The 26,551-nt window shown below is 37.5% G+C and overlaps 1 protein-coding gene across 7 annotated transcripts in view; it reads right to left on the bottom strand.

Moving 5' to 3' along the window:
• Positions 1–26,551, bottom strand: part of Bcas3 (breast carcinoma amplified sequence 3) — a 521,107-nt gene that overhangs the window by 442,208 nt on the left and 52,348 nt on the right. For all 7 annotated transcript variants that reach the window (XM_013013399.1, XM_013013401.1, XM_013013396.1 and 4 more), the window contains exons 6-7: positions 25,985–26,066; positions 14,533–14,605 (exon numbers count right to left, since the gene is read on the bottom strand). In XM_013013399.1, the coding sequence (XP_012868853.1) occupies positions 14,533–14,605; positions 25,985–26,066 (155 nt within the window). The remainder of the gene's footprint in view (positions 1–14,532; positions 14,606–25,984; positions 26,067–26,551) is intronic.

Below are 26,551 nucleotides of genomic sequence, written 5' to 3'. Positions count from 1 at the left end.
CTCAAGGCTAGCGCTCTACCACTTGAGCCACAGCGCCACTTCCGGCTTTTTTCTTTTTGCTTATGTGGTGCTGAGGAATCAAACCCAGGGCCTCTGGCATGCAAGGCATACGCTCTACCACTGAGCCACCTTCCCAGCCCTGACTTTCGGAGCTTTTTAAGAATTACCTAAAAAGTCCTTCTCAAACATTAGGAATGGGATGGAAGTAGATGCACAGCTTAGCACAGACACACAGACACCAGGGCAGACCATCGAAAATGTGCGTTCTTGGATGTATAAAATTAGTGATCAGCTGGGCGCTGATAGCTCATGTCTGAAATCCTAGCTTCTCAGGAGGCTGAGATCTGAGGATCATGGTTCAAAGCCAGCCTGGGCAGGAAAGTTGGTGAGACAACTATCAACAATAAATCACTCGAAAAACGAAGTGGCACTGTGGCTCAAGCGGTAGTGTGCTTTCCTTGAGCTGAAGAGCTGAGGGATAGGGCCCAGGCTCAGAGATCAAGGCCCACAACCCACAGAAAAAAAAAAATTAGTGATCAGTGTATATAGACTATATGCAATATAGAAATGCCCTTTTCAAGAACAGAGAATGAATAAAATAAAGCATGAAAAGCCAATGGGATACAAAGAACCTTTATTTTCAAAATTGTATACAATGGGCTGGGAATGTGGCTTAGTGGTAGAGTGCTTGCCTAGCATGCATGAAGCCCTGGGTTCAATTCCTGTGGCTCAAATGATAGAGTGCTAGCCTTGAGCAAAAAAAAAAAAAAAAGTGGGGGGACAGTGCCCAGGCCCTGAGTTCAAGTACCAAGATACACACACACACACACACACACACACACAGATACACACACAAGGCATACAAAAAGCCAGAAATTTCTGAATCTATAAAAGAATGCTTAGTATTTTCAAAGAGCTCAAAGGGAGAAGTGTGTTAGGTTGTAGTCCCAATTAGAGATCTAAGAAAATGGAATCTGCAGACTCCCACTTCTTCTTATAAGGTTAAGCAATTGGATAGTTACCATTAGATTTTGAAAAGTATACTTTTCAGTAAAATTGGTAAAAATGTTTCTTCTCAATTATCAAAAATAACATCTTTACATTTTGAACTTAAAATTTAAAGGACAAACCTTAAAAGGGGTGGGCGCCCTACCTCAGGAAAGCTTCAGTTCACTGGATCTATGTCACATTGATTTATAACAGTTATTTCTTAGGGGGGAAAAAAGAACACACAGATGCAAACAATTACTCTATTTTTGTAGGCAACAAGTGAGGTGGGTGGTAACTGAGAAATTTTTTTTTAATCCTGTCACAATATTCTGCTTTTTCTTAAGAAACCCTCCTCACACAACAAACGTTTGCCACATCAGAGAATTTCCAGGGCCTGAAGCATCACTTTGATTCCAGACCGCTGCAGGCATTAGCAGGAGGTAATTAGGGTAAAAAGTTCAGCCACAGTTCTATGTCTAGAGTCCTGCCAGAAATAAATTTCCTCTCTATTCACTGGTTTCTACTGTACCCTCCCTACAAATCATATTGAAAACACATTTATCTTTGTAGAGTTTGTTCCTCTTCTAATTAAGTTTATGGAGTTTACAGCATTTAATAATTTAAAATGGTCCAATCACAGAAGTTTTGTCTTTAATAGTGGAGAGGTGTGTTATCATTTTCCTTACATTGATGTTCTGTTTGACAAGTGACTCAGAGTATGTACCACAGCAGTTTGCATGCTACTCTCTAGTCATTATAAATGCTCCGCTTATTTCCTTCTCTAAAGCATATAAAATTTACAATGTGTTCTTGTAAATTTTTCCAAAAAATAAAAAAGCAAAGAAGATGAACCAGAAAATAAAGTTTAGAATAATAGGAGTCAAAATAACATTTTGGGCTTCATTTTATCCAGAGAGAAAAAAAAGATGAACTGCTACATCTAAATAGGTGATAAAAATCTAAATACATTACACACTGTAGTGTTAATAAGTTAAAAAAAACATACAGACACTCAAAAAAAATATCATGTCTTGCTGTGCATCACCACCTCTACAAGCATGTTCACTCACACCCAGACAGGACATAAAAATATCATACTACTTAAGCCTTTGTATACGGTGTTTCAAAAACAAGATGTTAATAAAATTATGTGACTACAAACAAAAAACACTTGTTCGCATAATTGGTTTTTAACAAAGGATAAGAATCAGTTGCAATAAAAATGTAAGTAATCCATCAACTTTTTTTTATCTTATTTTTTACAAAAAAAACAAATCTTGCCTCAAGATACAATAGCAGCTATGACAAGCATGCTTTTGAATTCATAAATCTCATTTTAAATACTATTAATATTACTATTTCCATGATCATAGAACAATACTTCAAATGGCTCCTAATTTTTAATCTTTGTAAGCAAAGAGCAACAGCAGAAGAAGTTTTTGCTTTATTTTCAATTTGTAGGAATCCTAAGCTTTATGCATAAAAATAAAGGGGGAGGTGATTACTTTGCCCTATACCATTTTGCCCAGAATACAAAACTTAGAGCTTTTTTTTTTTTTTTGCCAGTCCCAGAACTTGAACCCAGGGCCTGGGCACTGTCCCTGAGCACTGAGAAGCTTTTGTTCAGGGCTAGCACTCTATCACTTGAGCCAAAGGGCAGCTTTTTCTGTTTATATGGTACTGAGGAATCAAACCCAGGATTTCATGCATGCTATGCAAGCACTCTACCACTAAGCCACATTCCCAGCCCTACTTAGAACCTTTTTACAGAAAAAGAATTTCTTCTACTATTTCACACAAATGAGCTTTTCTACAAAGTAACTACTGAAGACTTTACTATTTGACTTTTTTTTCTCTCAGGGTCTGACTGACATCAAGGATTTTTGCTGCCTTCCAGGGAGTATTCTAACTAGGCTTGTGGAACAGTTTCTTGTTTTGCATTATTACATCTCTCAGTCAGAAAGAAACATGCTTTTATAATGCTTACTAACTAGAATACTCAGAGCCGAATATGGTGGTACCTGGCTATAATCAAAGCACACAGGAGACTGAGGCAAGAGGATTAAAAATTCAAAGACAATCTGGGGTACATAACAAGAGCTTCTCATACACATACACACATACATAATCACACAGAAATACATACTAAGAAAAAATAGAAAACAAAGATGTGTGATAAAAGACCACAAATAGAGAAAATGTATACCAACAATTTCAAATTCTGATTTTTTACGTAGTTTAAAAGAACCCAAAATACTTATCAACAGAAAATAACACTGTTCTAGTTATACTATAATTGCCTATCTTGATAATAAAGCAAAGGTTCGTGCAATAATGAAATCTACTTGGAAATATCTAAAAAATGCACTTTTGACCCAGCAAGTTCACTCCTAGTTACATTTATCAAACCGAAGTGAACCACCAGAAAAATGTACAAAAATATTCACATCAGAATCATTAGCAACACCACCAAACAACAAGTTACACAAATGTCCAAAAACAAATACCACTGTTCTGTCTAGAATTATAAAGTCACCACTATTATTTTTAACATAAAGCTTATCATATAGTATATATTTTCCTTGTTTATTGATATTGTCTTCAAGGTAGAATGTTAGCTATAGTAGTGCATAGATTTTTGTCTTCAAGTTTTTTTTTTTTTTTTGGCCAGTCCTAGGGCTTGAACTCAGAGCCTGGGCACTGTCCCTGAGCTTCTTTTGCTCAAGGTTAGCACTCTACCACCTGAGCCAGCACCACTCCCAACTTTTTTGTTTATATGGCACTGAGGAATTGAGCCCAGGGCTTCATGCATGCTAGGCAAGTACTCTACTACTAAGCCACCTTCCCAGCCCAACTTTGATCCTATCAACTTTATGGGCTAGGTAAGTCCTTACTGTCAAGGACTGATCTGTACATTATATAATATTTATCAGCATCACTGACTTGATATAGTAATTCTTCCCTGCTTTATAATAACAACTTAAACTGTCTAGAGATTAGCAAACAACCACTGAGGACACCCTTCTATTCTTCCCCTATCAGTGCCTGTATCTGACACAAATCAAGCACCCCTAAATATTCATTGCAAGAATACAAGGCCTTCCTTCAAATAAAGAGGGATGGAAGAATTCCAATCAGGCAGTTGAGATTTCTATCTAAATGGTAAGCTAGCTGATCTGTAGAAACATTTTTAAATCATACATACAATGTATGTTCAACCCAGTAGCAGACAAGAATTCCTTAGACTTTATGGAGTCTGTGTTATAATTTACTCAGTAATTTACCTCTATATAGTCTTTGATTATAACAGATTTAAATGTTAAAACAAATTACATTTCTCAAGTCCCAATTCTTTGACACAAGAAAGTAGAAGGAACACAACTACTGGTTGTGTTACCAAGGACCTGGTATTCAATAAAATATCTTGCCAGCATAGCAATCCCATGTTTGCACTTTCAACTACTCAGGAAGCTGAGCAGGAAGATCACTTGAATCCATGAGTTTGAGACAATCCTGGACAACATAAAGAGGCTCTGTCTCAACAACACCAAAAAAAAAAAAATCCTTCCAAATTATGCCTCAAAAACAAGTCATTTGGAAACCGTCATGGTTCTCCATAATGAATTGCCTGTCTACCTCAATTGCATCTTTAAGATAATCACAACACAACAGTGATCCTTTTCAGGGTTATTCATTGTGCACATGCCCTGTTCCACAAGGAGAATAAGCGTGCCTGTATGGAATTCCACAAAGTCAGAACCTATGCAGATGTTCTTTCCCCTTTGGTTTTCCTTTAATTTGCAAATCTTGTAATCTAAGCCTGAAGTTGACTGAACCAACATTTAAACCAGTATAGCAATATCAGCCAAAAACTCAATCTGTTTTCTATTTATATGTCAAGACTGCATCCTTTTTGGTGGCTTAAAAAACTGTTGTTTTGAAATGATTACACAGTGAAATGGCAAGCTCTTTAGTACTTTTATGAACTGGTTCTAGACGGAAAAGGTTTGCTTTTTAAAAGGTCGTTAAGTTGCACAGCAGAAGAAAAACCTAAAATTCTTATTTTTGTATTCTAATTGTATAACGAAGTTACTTGAAGCTAGAAGACAAAGAATCTCAAAGTTTATTACAAGTTGATAATTTCAGTTACTCAGACTTATTATATTCAAACACATTTCTCTTATTGAAAGAGAGACAAGGACACATTACAACAAGGCATGAGAAAACTACTGTGGGTGATGGATATGCTCATTATCTTGATTGGAGTGATGGCTTCATGGCTATATACAGATATCAAAATTCATCAAACTATACTCTTTAAGTATGTACAGTTAATCATGTTTCAATTATGCCTCAATAAAGATATGGGCACATCTTTGCAGAAACTGGAAATATATATATATATACATATATATACACACACATAAATATACATATATATATATGCTAACTGTACACACACATACATATGAGGTTCTTTAGGAAATATAAACTACCATTCCCCAATAAAATAACAATACTTAGGTACAGTACTATATTAAGATATTAGATTAAAAATAGTAAGTAGATAAAACACTTGAAAATATACCTTTATAACAGTGCTACATGAAACATATAAAATAGAAAATGGCTAGAGATATTCCCATTTAAATAAATGTATAGCCAATTTGTTCTTAACAAATTTAGACTAAATAATATAAAAGAAAACTGTCACAAATACTTTCTTATTTTTTTACTAGCTGCTATGGTTTGAAAACATTCCTAAAATTTCTATTTTGAAATCTAATCACGAGTGCTAGTATTAAAAGGAGTGTTATTTGTTCTTTTTTGACAATACCGAGGTTACAAACTCAGGAACCATGTCCCCAATCCTCTTTGCTTTAAGTTATTTATCACAAGGAGTCTCTTGTGTTGTTTTTGTTTTGGACCTGGGAAGGCCTCAGATCATTATACTCCTAACCTTCATTTCATATCCCACCCCTAGTTGGTAAAGTCTGGAATTACAGGTAAGCACCACCACATTCCACATTCTTTGGAAGGGTATGAAGTCCTGATGACAGAGCCCTCAAAATAGGATTAAGTCTCCTGACTCAGTAGTAGAACATGTGGTAGAGTAGCAGAGACTCTCTAAAGTCAGAGAGGACAACTCTGGGCCTTGCTGGAAATAAGAGGCAATGATGACCAGGCTCCCAGCAGACACAGAACATACCACCACCTTGACTTTGGAATTTGCTACCTGTGGACTGTAAAAATTGTCTCATTTGTGATATTTTGTGATAGTAACAAGCTATGACATGACCATTCTCTGATATAAAACCTAAGGCTGAAACTAAGATTGTGACATCTGTTAACAGCAGATGATAACTGACCTAAGCTTTCAGTTCTCTCTATGACTGTATAAAAATATGGGCCAGGTATGGAGCTATGATCCTGTATCCTAGCGACTCAGAAGATTGAAGCAAAATAAAAGTCCAGGTTGACACTAAATGAAAGTTCAAGGCCGGTCTAGGAAACATGATCTCTCTGTCTGTCTGTCTGTCTGTCTGTCTGTCTGTCTGTCTGTCTGTCTGTCTGTCTCTCTCTCTCTCTCTACATATATATATGCATATACACACACATATATATATAAATAATGTGCATAAGTTGGCCATCAATATTCAGCTAAATAAAACTATATATAATGCATTCTGTAATTCTAGCTACTCAGAAGGCTGAGACTTGAGGATCAGGATTTGAAGCCAGCCCTAGCAGAAAATTCCTCTGAGATTCTCATCTCAAATTAACCATTCAAAAACTGGAAGTGGAGTTGTGACTCAAAGTTCATTAGCCTTGAGCAAAAGAGGTCAGGGACAGTGCCCAGGCTCTGAGTTCAATCCCCACAACCACCAAAAGATTAACTAATTAAAAATAGAAGAAAACAAGCAGAGTCCACATAATTACAACAAGCCTACCTGTATTAACAAATTTTTGTGCATGTAAATAGCACATATCAAGGGAAGAAACTGGAATCGCGCCTATATAACACCATAGTAAAATTAGAGGAGATAAAGGCCACTAACTTTAAATGATATTTATTTAGGGTATGAGAGGTACTGATTGTAAATTGAAAAAGTGATTTAAATTTGGATAAACAGAAAAAGTGTTTAAATGTGTGTAGTAGGAATCACATTGGCTTAAAATAATAACAACACTTTACTTTTCACATTTTATGGACTGGATAGATGGTGGTGCTGATACTGAGTTTATTCATAAAGCTACATAGTTTTCTGGACTGGCGAGGGAGTGGCTTCCATGTACAAAGTAAAGTTGCTTGGCTCCATTGCTGTGTTACCTTTACCCTCAAATTACAATGACAACAGTAATATAACTCACAGAGACAGCTCCAACACAAAAATATTTATCAGACTTACATTTCCCAGTCCTTCAGGGCAACTTCACCTTATGGGCTAAGATCAATCTTTGATGCACTAGTACATTTATGAGTATTAACATTTCATTTTAATGTACTAATTTTGTATTTGAATTACTGGTCTAATTACAGCATGCATAATTTTTTTTTTGGGTCCCGTCGTGGGGCCTGAACTCTGGGCCTGGGCGCTGTCCCTCAGCTCTTCAGCTCAAGGCTAGCGCTCTACCACTTGAGCCACAGCACCACTTCCGGCTTTTTTTCTTTTTGCTTATGTGGTGCTGAGGAATCAAACCCAGGGCCTCAGGCATGCAAGGCAAGCGCTCTACCACTGAGCCAACTTTGCAGCCCAGCATGCATAAATTTTTAACAAAACTATGTGTCAGTTTTAGTGTAAAATTTGGTAGAACAATGTACTCAACATTTTCTACATCCATTCATTTCCTTGGGAGATGACCATGTGGACAAAATCACTGGCAGTGATTTTGGCAGTCCTTGGGCTGGCTCTGGTAGCTCACGCTTGTAATCCTAGTTACTCAGGCAGCTGAGATCTGAGGATGATACTTCAGAGCCAGCGTGGGCAGGAAATTCCATGACACTCTTATCTCCAATAAACCACCAGAAAAACCCAAAGTTGTGCTGTGGCTCAAGTGGTAGAGTGCTCACCTTGAGGTGAAGAGCATAGAGACACACTCAGGCCCAGTTGAAGACCCAACTAAAAAAAAAAAAAAAATGCAGCCCTTGGTTTCTGGCTATGTTTACCCCTTGGAAGGCATGCAGAAAAATGAGAACATGTTTGCAAAACCCTTACTAACTTCAAGTACACCGAATCTACCAGAAGTCATAATGACATCTTTTTTTTGGGGGGGGGGGGGGGGTTGGTCGTGGGGCCTGAACTCTGGGCTTGGGCGCTGTCCTTCAGCTCTTCAGCTCAAGGCTAGCACTCTACCACTTGAGCCACAGCGCCATTCCAGGTTTTTGCTTTTTGCTTATGTGGTGCTGAGGAATCAAACCCAGGGCCTCATGAATGCAAGGCAAGCACTTTACCACTGAGCCACCTTCTCAACCTCCATAGTGACATCTTTTATGTGAGTCATAGTTCTGTTGACATTTCTTGCTCCCAAATAACACTCCAGCTCCCACACATTTTATTATGTATAGACTCTTATCAAATTACTCAGTTTGATAACATTACATGATTCCATCCAGGACATTAACAGCATAGATTTTCAGGAGTTCTTGTATCCTATTATAGTAAATAATGCATTCCTTAAAATATAAAACTAACATTCTTTCTGTTTGGTGACCAACATGTAATTGGTAAGCATTTGTGCATACCACATAAATATCCACAAGTCAAAATTTATATTTTAAACAAACCTATAAACAGCATTCCCATGTCTTAATTTTATAATAACAGTATAGATATTAGTTTCTGCTAGCACATCAATTTTGCCTCCTATTAAGACTTGTCTCCTGCATGTTTTAAAATTACACTAAATGTAAGACAAGTATATAATGTGCTGGCTTTCTACCAAAGTCCCACATTAAAAATAAAAAATTGTCAAAAGTGACTAAGTAAGATTGGGTAAAAACAAAAGTGCTACATACACATCCTAGTGGCACTTGGTGACTAAAATCAGTGTTGATCTTGAGATAAGTCAAGACTTTCTCTGCCAGGCGCCAATGGCTCTCACCTGTAATCCTAGCTACTCAGAGACTGAGATCTGAGGATCACGGTTCAAAGCCAGCCTGGGCAGGAAAAGTCCATGAGAATCTTATCTCCAATAAGAGAAGTGGCACTATGGCTCAAGTGGTAGAGCGCTAGCCTTGAGCTGAAGAGCTGTTCAGGAACAGTGCCCAGGCCCTGAGATCAAGCCCCATTAACAAACAAACAAACAAAAAGACTATAACTAAACCACATAAGAGAAAAAATAGTAAGGAATTAATAGTAATGTCATCTTATTTCATTAAGATTTCCCTAGAGTATCCCTTATCCAAAATGCTTGGACCTGGGGCTGGGAAGGTGGCTCAGTGGTAGAGCGCTTGCCTTGCAAGCCTGAGGCCCTGGGTCCGATTCCTCAGCACCACATAAGAAAAAAGAAAAAAGCCGGGAAGTGGCGTTGTGGCTCAAGTGGTACAGCACTAGCCTTGAGCTGAAGAGCTGAGGGACAGCTCCCAGGCCCAGAGTTCAGGCCCCATGACCAGACCCCAAAAAAAAAAAATTCTTGGACCTAGAAATATTTCAGATTCATATTGGATCACCTAATATGTTGCCCTAACTCATTAAAAACCTTTATACGAATTTGGCCTCCCTCAGAATAAATTCTATACCCAAGATATATAAACCCATCCTTTAAAAAGCCAAGGCACATGCTTCAAGAAGATTCAGAATACCAACAAAATGCCTGGAACATAACAGAGGGAAGGTCAAGCACAAGATTTGATACTTGAATTGGATGGCAAGAAACTACTAGAAAAGCTCTTATCTGAGAGCAGAAAAACTTGGTAGAGTGGCATGGCTCATTTTGGCTGATGACTGAAGAAGTAGTACTAGTCTAGTCTGTGATTCCATTAGACTACACAAATACAACATAATAAAAAATCAGCCAAAATTGAACATGCAAGGAAATCCATGTTAGGACAACAGTATATTTCATGACAAAGAAAAGGCATATAACCTATTATCTAATTAATGAAAAATAATTAAACTTTAGACAAAAGTTTAAAGCTTGTCCACTCCCACTACAGAACCAAAACACTGTGTTTATCCACCACCTGAAAAACTACAGCTTTAGCTGGGATACAGCTCAGTGGCAGAGCATGTGCAAAGCCCTGAGCTCATCCCTGTTATCCCAAATATCAGTCTATACATAGTCTTTGTCCCATACAAGGTGACACTATAGGTGGTTTATAACAATAAGAGAAAATAACTGTGTTGAAATTAATAAATAGCCTTTAATTTTAATATTAAATAGTCATATTTAGCTATTAAAATTGGTTTGTTCCCTCCAGGAGCATTTAAGCTTATTGTTTAATGGTCACTTATTATTTTAGTATGTACCAATTTGACAAAAATAACTTTTCTGATTCTTAAAATTCAAAAGCTAAACTGGGCGCCACTGACTCACACATGCATTCCCACATAGAAGGCGGACATTTGAGGATCAAAATTTGAAGCTAGGGCTGGGAAGTTGGCTCAGTGGTAGAGCGCTTGCCTCTCATGCATGAAGCCCTGGGTTCAATTCCTCAGCACCACATAAGCAAAACAAACAAACAAGAAAAGCTGGAAGTGGCACTGTGGCTCTAGTGGTAGAGCGCTAGCCTTGAGTTGAAGAGCTGAGGGACAGCGCCCAGGCTCAGAATTCAGGCCCCCGGACTGCCAAAATTTGAAGCTAGACTGGGAAGGAAAAGTCCTCAAAACTAAATCTTCCATTAACTAGTGAAGGGAAAAAAAAGATAAACTGGAAGTGTGGTTCAAGTGGTAGAGCACAACCTATGAGCAAAAAGCCAAGTGAGAGTTCAAGGCACTGAGCTCAAGTACCAGTACCAACCCTATGCCAAAATAAACGTCAAATTAATTACTTTTATCAATGCCTAGGTTTTATATTTCAGGTTAAGTACAATGTGTTAACTTCTAAGGATAAAATAGGAAGCACTGGGGCTGGGAAGATGGCTCAGTGGTAGAGTGCTTGCCTTGCATGCCTGAGGCCCTGGGTTCGATTTCTCAGCACCAATAAGCAGAAAAAGGTAGAAGTAGTACAACGCTAGACTTGAGCTGAAGAGCTGAGGGACAGCACACAAGCCTAGAGTTCAGGCCCTGAAGGACTAAGCTAACTCCATTCTAAAAGCAAGTCATCATCTCCTGTAAAACTGACTGCAGGTTAAACTTAAGGGACAAAATAGTTATTGGAAAAAAGTTTTTAGAAAAGTTCTCAGAAAACCCACAATCGAAACTGCAATTATAACCCCTCGCAACCCAGTTAGATAAGGGTTGAGAAACATGACCCCAATTACTAGAAAATGGACAGGTTGGTCAAATTCCTGGAAAAAGCAGTTGTAGGGTCATAAACAGTTAAAAAATATATTGTTGCCTGCATTCCTATGGTTAGTCTTATGTATCCTAACCAATGATCTGCTTGCTATGTATGATTTAACCAATCCTGTAACTACTAAGTAGGAAAGCCCCTACCCTTACTGGAAATGATTATGACCCTAACCAATGAGCTTACCCTGAAATTTGCCCACGAAATGCTGACCAATTCCTGACCAATTATGTAGAAGTCCGCAAACCTTCAATCTCCTCCTATTTGCTGGAAACCCTGTAAGAACCCTACTGAACATGTGGTCGGGGCTACAACTCTGACAAGCTGTGTCATTGGTGAGGATTGTGGGTCCAAGCTCAAGCTTGCAAATAAACAACTCTTTTGGTGTTTGCATTGGTCGTGGTCTCTGGGGGTCGCTCGGGGGGTCTCAAGTTCGAGTCTAACAGCCCCACAACCGATTAAAAAAAAAAAAAGGAAGAACTGGAATTCTTTTCAAACCAATTTATCCCTTCTTTCATAAGGCAGTATTAGGTTTATTAAAGTAAAACTTTACACATTACAATAAAATCTTAAGTTCTCAAAATACTTTGGCGTTTTTTCCCCCAGGCCTAAGGCTTGAGCTCTGGGCCTGGGCGCTGTCCCTGGGCATTTGTGCTCAAGACAAGCACTCTACCACTTGAGCTTCAGCTCTATTTCTGACTCTTTTAGTGCTTAATGGGAGACAAGAGACTCACCAACTTTCCTACCCAGGCCTGGTTTCAAACCATGATCCTCAGATCTCAGCCTCCTGAATAGCTAGGATTACAAGCATGAGCCACCAGTGCATGGCTCATGTTTATTTTTTACATTACATACTTTTGGTTTCAGTAACATTCTTATTCCTTGGGAGAAAGGAATCTGATTTTCATGCTTTTAAATCCTTAGCCCAAAGCTGGCATGGTCCTCTATACATAGCAAATTCTCTTAACAAATACCTACTTCCAAGCAAAAACTTACACCTGGGAGAAATGTATTTCAAACAAGAATTCTTGATCTAAACATACCATATCATTAACACATTTTCCCCCTTTCCAAAGTCCCATGATCTCAATGAAATAGAAACAATGAAAGCATTTGGCAGAGTATTAGATACCAGCCCAATACACATTTTGTTCACCTGCCTTACTAATAAAACCGTATCATTTATAAAATATTCCTTGGAGCTAAGATTTCAAGAAAAGGAGATGAACTAACTATAACCATTTGAGATCTCAAATTCTTGTCCTAAAGAAAATGGAGTTACATTGAAAGGATGCCATAAACAGGAACTTTGGACTGCTGTTCCACCAACTGCAAATTACATGACTTACATAGACCATTGTGATGTTACTAGAAGGTAAACATAACAAAGAAAAGAGCAGGGGGGAGGGAACACTAACAACTTGATTGACTAATTCAATATAAGCCATTCAGAATAATTTTAATCTGCTTTTATATATGGAGAAACCAAGAAAACATCTGACATCATGGCAAATAATAATGCCTCCTCTTAGTCTACGGCCAACTCAAAAGTACAAAAGTAGCCAGAATGGAATTAAGAATATGGCTGCTTGGGTTTGAATCCGTAACTACACTGTTTGTACTTAGATTTTCTAATATGAGAAGAGTACTTCTTCATACTATTATAATAAGGGAAAAAGACACCCATGTAATATTTTGTACAAGTCTCAAATACATACATGCTATAGTATCAATACTTGCATACTACTAACAAAAATTTTTGTTAAATGATGAAATAACATCACTGTCACAAACAGTAATAACTTCCAATCTGCAGTTTAAAAAAATTGTAAGTTGGGGCTGGGAAGGTGGCTCAGTGGTAGAGCGCTTGCCTTGCATGCATGAGGCCCTGGGTTCGATTCTTCAGCACCACATAAGCAAAAAGAAAAAAGCTGGAAGTGGCGCTGTGGCTCAAGTGGTAGAGCGCTAGCCTTGAGCTGAAGAGCTGAGGGACAGCACCCAGGCCCAGAGTTCAGGCCCACGACTGGACCCAAAAAAAAAAAAAATTGTAAGTTACTTATAGTAGAAACACATAAACTAAAAAAGACTTCTCACAATGAAAATAGTCATTTTTACTTTTTTTTTTTTTTTGGTCGGTTGTGGGGCTTGAACTCTGGGCTTGGATGCTGTCCCTGGGCTCTTCAGCTCAAGGTGAGCTCTCTACCACTTAAGCCACAGCACCACTTCTGGTTTTAATTGGAGAAAAGAGTCTCACGAACTTTCCTGCCTGTGCTGGCTTTAAATGGCGATCCTCAGATCTCAGCCTCCTGAGTAGCCAGGATTACGGTTTTGAGCCACAAGGGCCTGGGTGCCTTTTCTTTAAAATGTGTGTGTATGCATGTTTGTGTGCATGCATGTGCACATGAGCATATGTGAATGCCAGTGCTAGGAATTAAACTCTGGACCTTGCATTCTTGCTCAGCTTTTTTGCTCATAACTGGTGCCAATCTGAGCCCACCTCCAATTCTGGCAATTTTTTTGGTTAAGTGGATATAAAGGTCTTGAGGATTTGGCTCTCCTTGCTCCTCTGATCTCAGCCTCCTGAGTAGCTATGGGAACCCAGCACAATAATAGTAATTCAAGGAAACATTGTTATCTACTCCTAGATTTTTTTTTGTAGGTAGTGGTGTTTGAACCCATGGCCTAGAAGCTGTCCCTAAGCTTCTGTGCTCAAGAGTAACATGCTAATAACACTTGAGCCACAACACCACTTCCATTTTTTGTGTGGTTAACTGGAGGAGAGTCTCAAGAAAACTTTTCTGCCAGGGCCTGCTTCAAATCAAGATTTTCAAACCTCAGCCTCTTAAGGAGTTAGGATTACAGGTGTGAGCCACCTGAGCTGGCTTCCAAGATCTATTTGCCTTCTGCTATCATTCTGAATATGAAAAGACAGTGGCAGAAATTAAAATTTAGGAACATGATACAGAAAACGCTTAATTCCTTTTTTCTCTATGAAAGTACAATATTACATCTACATAGATTTGAAGATACCAATTTTCTCCATCTGGAATGTTACAAATCTGTAATTGATGATTCAGTGAATTTCCTTACCCTGAAGATCCAGCACTCTTACAAACACCAAGAAGAGGTCTTTTTTCTGCAAAACTATCACACTTTTGAGCACCTGTTAGAGAACATAAAACAAAATGTAAATTTTGAGAAGTTTTTTTGTATATCTCACATTATTTTCAATTTTCAAATTACTTACAACAGGGCTGGTGGTGCTGAGTGGTATAGCATACACAATGCCCTGGGTGCAAGCATCAGTGTTTTATGTATGTGTGCGTGCGTGCGTGCGTGCGTGTGTGTGTGTGTGTGTGTGTGTGTATCTGTATCTATATATATACACACATATATATACATACTTTCTATATTCTATATATACAAAAATATGTGTGTATACAGGAGAAATTCATTCACTATAAAGTAATAATTTTTAACAGTTAAGTGAATAAGAAAGTTAAAAATTAAAATAACTATTATAAACATTAAACACACTAAACTAACATTAGAAAAAATTTTCAGTCTCCATGTGATCAACAACAAAAGCAACATGCTCCCTTGCAAACTAATGACCTAAAATTAGGTAAAGTAAATGTATCTTAAGATACATAGATATTGATAGCTCACATCTTTAATCCTAGCTACTCAGGAGCTGAGAGGTGAAGAATTATGGCTCAAGGTAACACCTAGGAAGAAAAGTCCATGAGACCCTGTCTCTAAAAAGAGAGACTTTTATCTTTAATTAATCACCAAAAACTAAATTAAAAAAAAAATAAGTGGAGCTGTGGTTCAAGTGACAGAGTGCCAGGCTTTATCAGAAAAAAGCTAAGGGATAGAGCCCAAGCCTTGAGTTCAAGCCACAGTACAGGTGCACACACACACACACAAAATGTTCAAGATAAAATGGTAAGCAACTCAATAAAGTAAAAAGAACATGTTTGTTCAAACATACTTTAATACTGTTTGCATGTTGCTATCCCCGCTATAAATCCAATTTCACAATTAACAATATGACTTTTGATCCAAGCACAAGTTAAAAATTAACTTGCCTAACGCTGATATTTATGTTCCAAATCAATTATAATTGAACTTCATCTATGCAAGTCCAATTCTTCATTCTACATATTTCACCTTCACCTTTAACAATACCAGTTTCCTTCTACTTCCTGGTCTTTACAAGGTCTCTATGGTTTGTGCCTGTATATGACATATCAATGTGATACTTTAATGAATGAAACTTCAAGGTTTAAAAATGCAATTAATACTAACAAGAATGGCTTGATTGTTTGGCTCTTCTCAAAGCTAAATGAAGAACTCCATTACTTTCTAATAACTGGTCCTGCACATTTTACTGGTAGGTCGGCCACAGGAACTTCCTAAAAACTTAAACTAGATATTCATAAAAGCAAATTTTGAAAACAAAAGACAGAAACCCCACCTAGACAAAAATATACCTTGGAAGTGGTGCTGTGGCTCAAGCGGTAGAGCGCGCTCACCTTGAGCTGAAGAGCTCAGGGACAGTGCCCAAGCCCAGAGTTCAAGCCGCACGACCGACCAACCAAAAAAAAAAAAAAAAAAAAAAAACCTACTACAAAAATTCATGTAAGCCTGAAAGACAGAGTTTATAATGAAGAAATATTACCAAACCCTACATTTTATTTGAGGCATGCTCCCTCACAATACAGAATATTGTAATTTCAGAGTTAGGAAAACAGTGTTCAAATTTAACCTCCTTTAAATAATTTTATTGGGGATGGTCTGCCTAAATACAATTCTTCAAGTATGATTATAAAAAAACTGTACAATCTCATAAATAGTGTAGCTATTAACTTGCTCTTTAATGCAGTATAAATAGTAGCACATACTCTTCATGATGCCTAATGGAGTCATCACCCTCCTATAATGTAATCCTCCAAATTGTAGAGGATTAACTTTTTATATATAAAATTGTGTGTTTATTTGCATGTACAATAGAGAATGACGTTATACACACCTGTTCTACAGCATTTAACAGAATGTACCATGATGATTGAAATGAAAAGCGGCTAGCCAAATCCATCAAATATAAAAACTATTTCAATCCTGTTGCAAAGTCCTTTTGTTAAACTCCTTTTATTCTAAATCCTTTTAATTCTGTCCTATAACACTAAAACATTTATAAAAAGCTTAAAATCCTAATAAATCACACAATTAAAGTAATGAAAATGGGCTTGTCCACCAAGTCACCAACTCCTCTACCACTCAACAAAATTCAAAACAGTTTGCTTGTCAGAAAATGTTAAATAATATCCCTCACTATACACAACATTGTAAAGTCATTTAAACCAAACCGCTTAAGCTCATAAATCTGCCTCAACAATTTTAAGATGTCTGATAGAAACAGCTTCAACATAGGTCCAGGAGCAGATCCAGAAGCAAATACAAATCCATCTGATTATGAAATTTTCTTCTTCTACTCTTTTGAAGTTGAAAATAGCACCTTGGATATGAACACTTTATACAAGCATGCTCTTCTTATTAATAAATTTTTACTGAGAAAATTCTTTCCAGAAGGATTCCACTGAAAAACTAAATTTAAACTATTGTTTCATCTTTTTACTAATATTCATTATAATAGGTTTGGACAGTTTCTCCATTTTGCTAATAAATTTCCTCACGGTACAGTCAAAATTATGTGTCTAAATCTTACCCAGAAAGTTTGGTTTATAATATCAATAAATTTTGTATGTAGAATTTTATATTCTCAAGTCTTTACATGCTATAAAATTCTGTTTTTCTCACTGAATTACCTATAAAATAATCTTCATTATGAATTGAATAGTCCACTCATTTATTCTTACCCAAACAGGAAAATATAGGCAGATCTTTGAAACAGAAAAGACAGGAATGTAGTAGACAAGGAGATGAGAAAGAAGAAATAAGAAAATACACAGGCTGCAGAGAGTACCAACAAACCACAAGAAAAAAAGGTCAAAATCTTACTACTCTGAACAACTGGACCTAAAATTGATCAAAGAGCAGACTGAAGCATGGGATAAATATATCCTTTTGAAAAATTCAAACAAAGACTTCACGGAAATAAAAGGAAAAAGCATTAGACAGAAACTTGAAGAAATGGGATTTTGCATATGATGGAGAAATACTTTCAAGAGGAAAACAGTCTGGGAAGGTGGAACATTGGTACAACTCTTGCCTTGCATGCATGAGGTCCTGGGTTTGATTCCTCAGCACCACATAAGCAGAAAAAAAGCCGGAAGTGGCGCTGTGGCTCAAGTGGTAGAGCGCCAGCCTTGAGCTGAAGAGCTGAGGGACAGTGCCCAGGCCCAGAGTTCAGGCCCCAAGACCAGACCCAAAAAAAAAAAAAAAAAAGAGGAAGACAGTCAAAGGTTTCAGGAGTCAGCATAAACAATGGATTAGGCTGAGGCAAACTTTTGAAAAGTGAATGACATATGAATAGAGTATAAGGATGACAAATGACCTGTTTGTTTTGGGCTTCTCATGGTAATTCAGTTAAACAAGGATATGGAACTTAAGGAACTTAGTAGGCCTGTTCTTGGTGGCAATGTTTACTGGGCTTTTTTGTTTTTGTTTGTCTTTTGGTCAGTCAGGCAGACAGAACTCAAAACATGGGGGCTGTCCCTGATCTGTTTTGCTCAAGGCTTGAACTCAGGACCAGGGCCCTGTCCCTGAGCAATTTTGCACAGGGTAGCTCTCTACCACTTTGAGTCACAGCTCCCCTTCTGGTTTTTGAGTAGTTAACTGGAGATAATAGTCTCAAGGTGGACTGGAAGGGAGCTCAGTGGTACAGTGCTTGCCTTGCATGCATGATAAACAGAAAAAGCCGGAAGTGGTTCTGTGGCTCTGTGGCCCAAGTGGAAGAACACTAGCGGTGAGCTTAAGAGCTGAGGGACAGAGCCCAGGCCCAGAGTTCAGGTCCCATGAATGACAAAAAAAAAAAGTCTCAAGGACTTTCCTGACTGGGCTGACCTTAAACCACACTCCTCAGATCTCAGTCTTTTGAGTATCTAGTATTATAGACATTAGCTACCAGTACTTGGCTAGCAACGTTTTTGTTTTCTAGCAGAGTGAGGGAAGGGGATAGAACTAAAGTTGGTAAAACACCATGAATTCTTGAGACATTTCCTTTCTCTGCCAAGAGGTAGAGTTCCCCTTCTTGACATTTGCTGATTTTAGCTTCTTTATGAATGAAAATTACAAACTATGAAGTACTTTGGTCCTCATAATAATTCTACAAGGTAAATGGAAAAGACCCCTTACATTTGACAACATGTGTAAATGTGTAAACTTTAGATGACTAACATGAAATCATGTCAGATGACTAACGACAGTGCTTTCTCAAAACGATGAGTAAAAATACTCACAAGTAGATAGTAGCTCTATATACAAAGTGATTCTTGTTAGAAAAAATATACACACACAAGCACCCATACATGGGCACACAAGGATTGTCTTAATAATACTGAAATGGCCTGGGAATATAGGTCAGTGAGAGAGCACTTTCAATGTGGCCTGAGGCTGGATCCTCAACATTGTGAAATTCAAAATAAAAACAATAAATATAGCATGTTGGACTCAAGTCTATAATCCTAGCCACTCAGGAGCCTGAGATCTTTAGATAATGGTTCAAAGCCAGCCAGAGCAGAAAAGTCCCTTTGAGACTCTTATCTCCAATTAACCACTCAAAAACAGAAGTGGAGCTATGGTTCAAAGTGGTAGGGTTCTAGCCTTGAGCAAAAGAGCTCAGGGACAGAGCCCAGGCCCTCACAACCAAACTAAATAAATAAATAAAAACTGAATAAATATTACTGAATTTAAAATATTAGCATGGATGGGGATGTACCCGGAGACCTTGCATTTAATAAAATAACAACAAACACTTTGTACATTAAACAAAGTTACACAGGGCACAAAGAAACAGAGAAAATGACTCCTTCTAAACTTAACTCAATACTTTATTTCTAATTTATAATCCACTCCTTTTTTTCTTCATTTTATCAGTAATTAGTTTTGAACTCAGGGCCTTGTGTGCTTGCTAAGCAGATCCTCTCACCTTGAGCTATACTCCTCAGCCTATGTAAGTCACATATGAATTTCAAATTCTATGAAGGCTTAAATCTTCCTCTTCTATACCTTTAGCACTGAATACACATCGTTACACTATTAATAACCTTAAGAGTAGTTTCTCTTCAATAGTAAGTGCATAGAACTCATCTTCATATTGTAGTAATAGGCACATATAAACCCATGATCCCTAGCAATATGTACTCCAAATAATTTCCACTTATTTACATAGACTGATCACACATCCTAAACCCAGTTATCTTTTATATCAGGTAGTAACCAAGCTACATCTAGTGCTTACACATACACACACACAGAGTTTCTGTTTCCTCTTTTCAAATTAGGTTTTATAAGATTATGTACCCTGTTGCTACTAACTATATTGCTTGGTAAAGTTACATGACTGAAATTAAATTGGAATTCCAATAGATTCCCCAAATAAGCATATCTGTATAAACTGAAAAATAAAAGAAGAGGAAAAGAAATTCAATGAAAATTAAAGTCAGTGCCACGAAGCTAGTATTAATTATAAAAATGAAGGCCTGCAGCTCTTGTTTTTGAGAGTAAAAGCATAGGGGCATGGGGGGATGCCATCCTCTGAAACACAAGAATCATAGAGGTCCCCTGATAATAGTTAAGAGAGGAGAGAAAGTTAAAGATTCCATTACCTATTCATTAGATCAAAAGAAATAAAGAAATCCCTTGGTATTTCTATCATTTTCTTTTGCTAACATCTACAAGCAAAGACAGAGAGCCACAATGAATACAAAAATTTTCAAAAAAGTAAAAAACTAACATCTCCCAAAAGGTCCAAAGCCATAAGACTGTACCATAAATAAAGTCTAATTCCAATTGTATTTACATTATTTGTATACAAAACTTTGGTTTTATACTGTATGTCAGGCGCTTTCCTAAGAAACAAAAGGAAAATTAACCAAAACATGGAAGTAAACCAAATACTGAACTTCTGCATCCAGCCATATGGGTTAATATAGAACAACCTTTTCTTTCTGCCAAAAAACTTGTCAGACAGACAAAATTAATAAAAATAGAGTTGACTGACAACTGAAAAACAGACATCCAAGAAAACGATTCTTAAGTAAAGGGAGAATAATATGTGAGTTCTATGAATGCCATAACTTGCTGTCCATTCACTGAAATATTGTCAATAACTGTTTTTAGTTTTTTGTAGTTGTTTTGGTTTTTTGCCATTCTTGGGACTTGAACTCAAGGCCTGGGAACTATCCCTGAGTATTTGTGCTCAAGGCTAACACTCTACCACTTGAGCCATAGCTCCTCTTCTGGAGCTCCACTCTTTCCTGGGCAGGCTTCGAACCTCTGATCTAGCCTCTTGAGTAGCTAGGATTACTGGTATGAGCCACTGGCTCAAAACCCTATCATATTTAATGATGTAGGCAAAAGTATCTGAAGATACTTATTATAGACTACCAACCATTCAACATATATGGAACAAAGAATCAAAGTAAGTGCTTCAATAATCAAAGTTCTGTCAAGCAATTTAAAGGTGCCAAAGGAAAACACTTAAAGGAGTGGAAAAAAACACTTAAAGGAATGCAAACAGCACAAAGCAATATAAAATACAAAATGTACGGCATTCACAGAAAACTTTCAAGGCATACAAAGCAGAAAAATAGGACTTATATTAAGAATAAGATTTAGGGTATGGTAGGAAGAGATGGGAAAGAGTGATAAAAAAAAAAAAGGGTGACAATGACCAAGATGAACTGCACCAATTGGTGGTTCATGCCTATAATCCAAGTTACTCTGAAAGCAGAGACCTGAGAATCACAGTTCAAAGGCAACCTGGGCAGAAAAGTCCCCAACATTTTATCTCCAAAAGACTGGAAGTGATCTGCAGCTCAAATGGTAGAATGTCAGTCTTGAGCAAAAATGCTATGAAACACTACCCTGACCCTGAGGGTTAGCCCCAGTATTAGCAAAAAAGATCCATGAGTAGCTAGGATTATGTTGTGAGCTACCAGCACACAGCTTGTTGTTTTTTAATAAACCAGTGCAAAAAAGCATAAAACTCAATATGAATTATAGAGAGAACAAAGACAACATAGAAAAAATCATGAGGGCTGGGAAGGTGGCTCAGTGGTAAAGCACTTGCCTTGCATGCATGAGGCCCTGGGTTTGATTCCCCAGCACCACATAAGCAAAAAGGGAAAAAGCCGAAAGTGGCGCTGTGGCTCAAGTGGTAGAGCGCTAGCCTTGAGCTGAAGAGCTGAGAGACAGGGCCCAGGTCCAATGTTCAGGCCCACGACTGGACCCAAAAAAAAGAAAAAAAGAAAGAAAAAATCATGAATATGAATTGAGCACATTTTCCAACTGTACCATGATTTGTACATCCACAATGAATGGACAAAGGACAAGGTATAAACAAATAAGACAAATAAAGAAAATAAACATAAATGGGTTCCAAAAAGAGAAAGAAGTAGTAAAACTACCCATCTTTGCAGATGACCTGACATTACATTTAAAGAACCCCATAGATTCTTTACCAAATTTACTTGAGTTGATCCAAAACGTTGGTAAAGTAGCAAGGTATAAAATTAACCCACAAAAATCAGTAGCTTGAGCTGGGCGCTGGTGGCTCACGCCTGTAATCCTAGCTACTCAGGAGGCTGAGATCTGAGGATCACGGTTCAAAGCCAGCCCGGGCAGGAGAGACCGTGAGACTCCTATCTCCAATAAACCACCAGAAAACCGGAAGTGGCTCTGTAGCTCAAGTGGTAGAGTGCTCGCCTTGAGCTGAAGAGCTGAGGGACAGCACCCAGGCCCAGAGTTCAAGCCCCACGACCGACAAAAAAAAAAAAAAAAATCAGTAGCTTTCCAGACACAGGTAGCTCACGCCTATAATCCTATCTACTCAGGAGGCTGAGATCTGAGGATCGAAGTTCTAAGCCAGCCTGGTCAAGAAAGTCCAAGTCCGAGACACTCTTTTATCTCCAATTAACCACCAGAAAACCACTGGGCACTGTGGCTCAAGTGGTAGCACACTAGCATTGACCTGAAGAGCTCAGGGACATCACCCAGGTCCCTCAACTGACAAAAACAAAAAACAAAAACAAAGTCAGTAGCTTTTCTGTATTGTCAACAATGAGAAGATTGAGACTGAAAGCAACTTCTGTCAGAAAAAAAATATTGCACCACTCATAAGGAAATGGAAAGACATAGAAAAAATTATATTAAGCGAAATAAGCCAGACCCAAAGAAAGATGGGCTGCATGGTTTCCCTCATTTCGGGCAATTAGAATGCACCTATAAATCTACAAGTAAACACAATGGACGATAAAAGACAAAAACTTGGACATGATTAATTATACAGGATTCTAGACATTCACACAGTGACACCAGAGGATATTCTTAAGAGAGGATCACGAAGTTTCAATAGCTTTGTGCATATGATCATATGAAATGAAATTTATTGAAACGAACTCCAAACAAAGGAAACAAGAGGCTCTTTTTGTTATGTTGCTTTTGGTTTTGCTTTTTTTTTTTTTGGTTTTTTCTCCTTTGTTGCTGTTTTTTATTTCTATACTTTCTATGTTGTATGAAAGTTTATCTGTTTTGGGGAGCGTAAGGGGGAACATAGAAATGGTAAGACAAGGGCTGGGAAGGTGGATCAGGGATAGAGTGCTTGCATTGCATGCATGAGGCCCTGGGTTCAATTCCTCAGCACCATATAAACTGGAAAAAGCTGAAAGTGGTGCTTTGGTTCAAGTGGTAGAGTGCTCACCTTGAGCCGAAGAGCTCAGGGACAGCGCCCAGGCCCAGAGTTCAAGCCCCATGACTGACAAAGAAAAGGAGGAGGAGGAGGAGGAGGAGGAATGGTGAGACAAAGGGTGAACAAATGCAATATAGCTGAACTATGTTGAAAATTAATTGCACAACTTGTGGGGGTGGGGGTCCAGGAGGAAAAACTGAGAGAATATGAGGGAAGACATGACCACTGTTCATAAAGAAATGTACCTGTTCCTGACTTATGTAATTATAACCCTTCTGTACACCCCCTTTACCATAAAAATAAATGTTTTTAAACTAAAATTTAAAAAGACAACATTGCAAAGTTCCTAAACCTGAGTAACAAAGCCAATATTCTATGGGCAACCAGAAAGAATAACAAGCTACATATGAAGAAAAAGATGTCAAAGTGCTGTAGACTCTTACACATAAGACTAAGCCAATACCTTCAAAATTATGAAACAACTTGATTGGAAATAAATAGCTATTACCCAGCCAAATTATCAAACATTAGGGGAGAATAATGCTATCTTCAGAAAGACAAGATCTCTCTTAGGTAGGTCTTATTCAGGACTTCTTTAAGGACTTCTACAAAAATGAAGAAATACAACACAATGGATAAAAGTGCCATAGACTATTATTATTGCTATTTTCTATTACAAATTTTCACAGCATCGTTATAGCATGTATATTTAATAAATATAAATCTTAAAAATTAACCAAATTGAATTAAAGCTTCTATTATTTTTAAAAACTCAAATCATTGAGCCATGTGAAATTATGCTTCAAATCTATAGTATTCATAGAAGATGAGTATTATACTAAAAGAAATATATTTTACATAGGAAAGTAAATTAAAGTGACTTTTAAATGAAGTCACATAACTTGATAATTTATTGAATATTTATTTATTTTTTTGGGGGGTCCGGTTGTAGGGCCTGAACTCTGGGCCTGGGCACTGTCCCTCAGCTTCTCAGCTCAAGTCTAACACTCTAGTACTTGAGCCACAGCACCACTTCCAGGTTTTTTTCTTTTTGCTTATATGGTGTTAAGGAATCAAACCCAGGGCCTCATGCATGCAAGGCAAGCGCTCTACCACTGAGCCACCTTCCCGACCCAAGAAGATTTGAACAGCTCAGGGACAGCACCCAGGCCCAGTGGAGTTCCAGTCTCATTACCAAAAAAAAAAATGTGTGGCATGTAACAATGACACACTCCACCTGTATGACATACCAAAATAAAGTTGAACATAATATTTTACACACACAAAAGAACTTTATGAAGAAAATAATAAAAGGAATAATCCCCCTCGGAGAGTTAGATACAAAAGAAACAAACACAGATTAGAGTCCTTCAGTACTAAAATTCTTGATGCCAGTCAACCAAAAGTAAGGCTAATTATTCAAAAAAACAAAAATCTGAAGATATCTAGAATCTTCTTTATCAAATTATTTCACTAAAATGCAAATGCAACATAGAGAGGACAAGGAAGAGAACATGACTGTAAGGTTGGGGAAGACAGGCTAAGAAAGACTGAATAAGAAAGACAGGTACAGAACCTAAGTCTACACATATCAAAGAGCACTGCAAGGGAGAAAATCCCATGACTGTGGGACTTTGTTGATGTATTGTGCCTCTTCCCTTTCCATTTGATTTTAAGCCGATTTAATTATTAAATTAATCCCTAAAATTACATTTGCACAAGCACATTTTCCTTAAGATTTAGCAAACATCATTTTTACCAGTTTAAATTTTAGAGAATTAATTGTTATAACCAAGTCTTAGGAGGTTTTTCACTTCAGGATAATCTGTTAAAATAATACAATTAAATTATTTTAATATCCTCTTTGTAAAAGGACCTTGCGCTGTCCAAAAATGATTGACATAATTATGTTTTTGAGACATGCAAGACATTTCTGAGGAAACACAGGTTATATGTTAATAAGAAAATACAGCCTTTCATAGCTCATTGTGAAAAACAACCAGGAGTTATTTAATCATTCAAATAACAGATTTGACATAACCATACATTTTAACTTTCTATGTAAGTATAAAATCATACATATTATGTAAACACAACACTGTTTTCATATTAATTCCAAGTTGTAAAGTTAAGAGCCCAGAAGACCAATTCTGACACAGTAGAAAGAGACATAGCTAGATAAAGTCATCTGTAACCTAGATAATGGTGAAAACCAAGCTCTCCAAAGCAGTGAGTATAACTGAGAAGAAGGGCAAAGGCATGTGAACAGAGACTTGGGGAATACCCAGGGAAGAAAATTAAGCCAGAAGCATAACAAAGACACTACAGTGAGCAAAGAAGTGATCTGGGAAGAACGATGCCATGAAAACCAAGGGAGAAGAGGACTTCAAGAAAGAGCTAGCAAAGGCAGAGGCTAACCTGAGATCAAAGAGGATGAAGATAAATCAAAACCACAGCAGAAAGTGAATAGCCATATTGAATTGGTTAAGATTACCTATTTCCATCTCAACTGACAAAAATAAAAGTTTATCTTGGAGGGAGGAGCGTAAAGAGAATGGACACTTGGAGAAAAACAGACTTTAGTTATCATTCTTGATGTCTATAGTCCTAGATCAACAAAAATGCATGCTTTGGTTTGTTCGTTTTTTTTTTAAGGGGTACACTCACCAAACTGTGGAGCAGGCAAAATTCTAGCTGCTCGAACTGGGCCACGGCGAACAGAGTATAGCTCCTGTGCTTCACCACTAATCTGTATAAAAGAAGATAAAAAAAAACAATTAAATATAGATTAAAAAAACAAGACTCTTGAATTTTATCATAATTTGTCTACAATATTCATGCATAATATGCCTCACATATATACATATAGCCATACTCATTTTAGGCTGGTTATATCTTTTGAACTTATTGATATCCTAAATTATCCTATATGTTTAGAAAAATTTTAGAGCCCAAACTTGGTATACACTTGGAAAAATATTCTGGGGCTGGGAAGTTGGCTCAGTGGTAGAGCGCTTGCCTTGTATGCATGAGGCCCTGGGTTCGATTTCTCAGTACCATATAAGAGAAAAAACTGGAAGTGGTAGGGCACTAGCCTTGAGCTGAAGAGCTGAGGGACAGTGCCCAGGCCCAGAGTTCAGGTCCCACAAATGAAAGAAAGAAAGAAAGAAAGAAAGAAAGAAAGAAAGAAAGAAAGAAAGAAAGAAAGAAAGAAAGAAAGAAAGAAAGAAAGAA

The sequence above is a fragment of the Dipodomys ordii genome, unplaced genomic scaffold (genome assembly GCF_000151885.1).
Source record: "Dipodomys ordii isolate 6190 unplaced genomic scaffold, Dord_2.0 Scaffold19, whole genome shotgun sequence".
Classification (NCBI taxonomy): domain Eukaryota; kingdom Metazoa; phylum Chordata; class Mammalia; order Rodentia; family Heteromyidae; genus Dipodomys; species Dipodomys ordii.
Note: the sequence above shows the minus strand (reverse complement) of the source record. Positions and strands in the feature narration are given on the sequence as shown.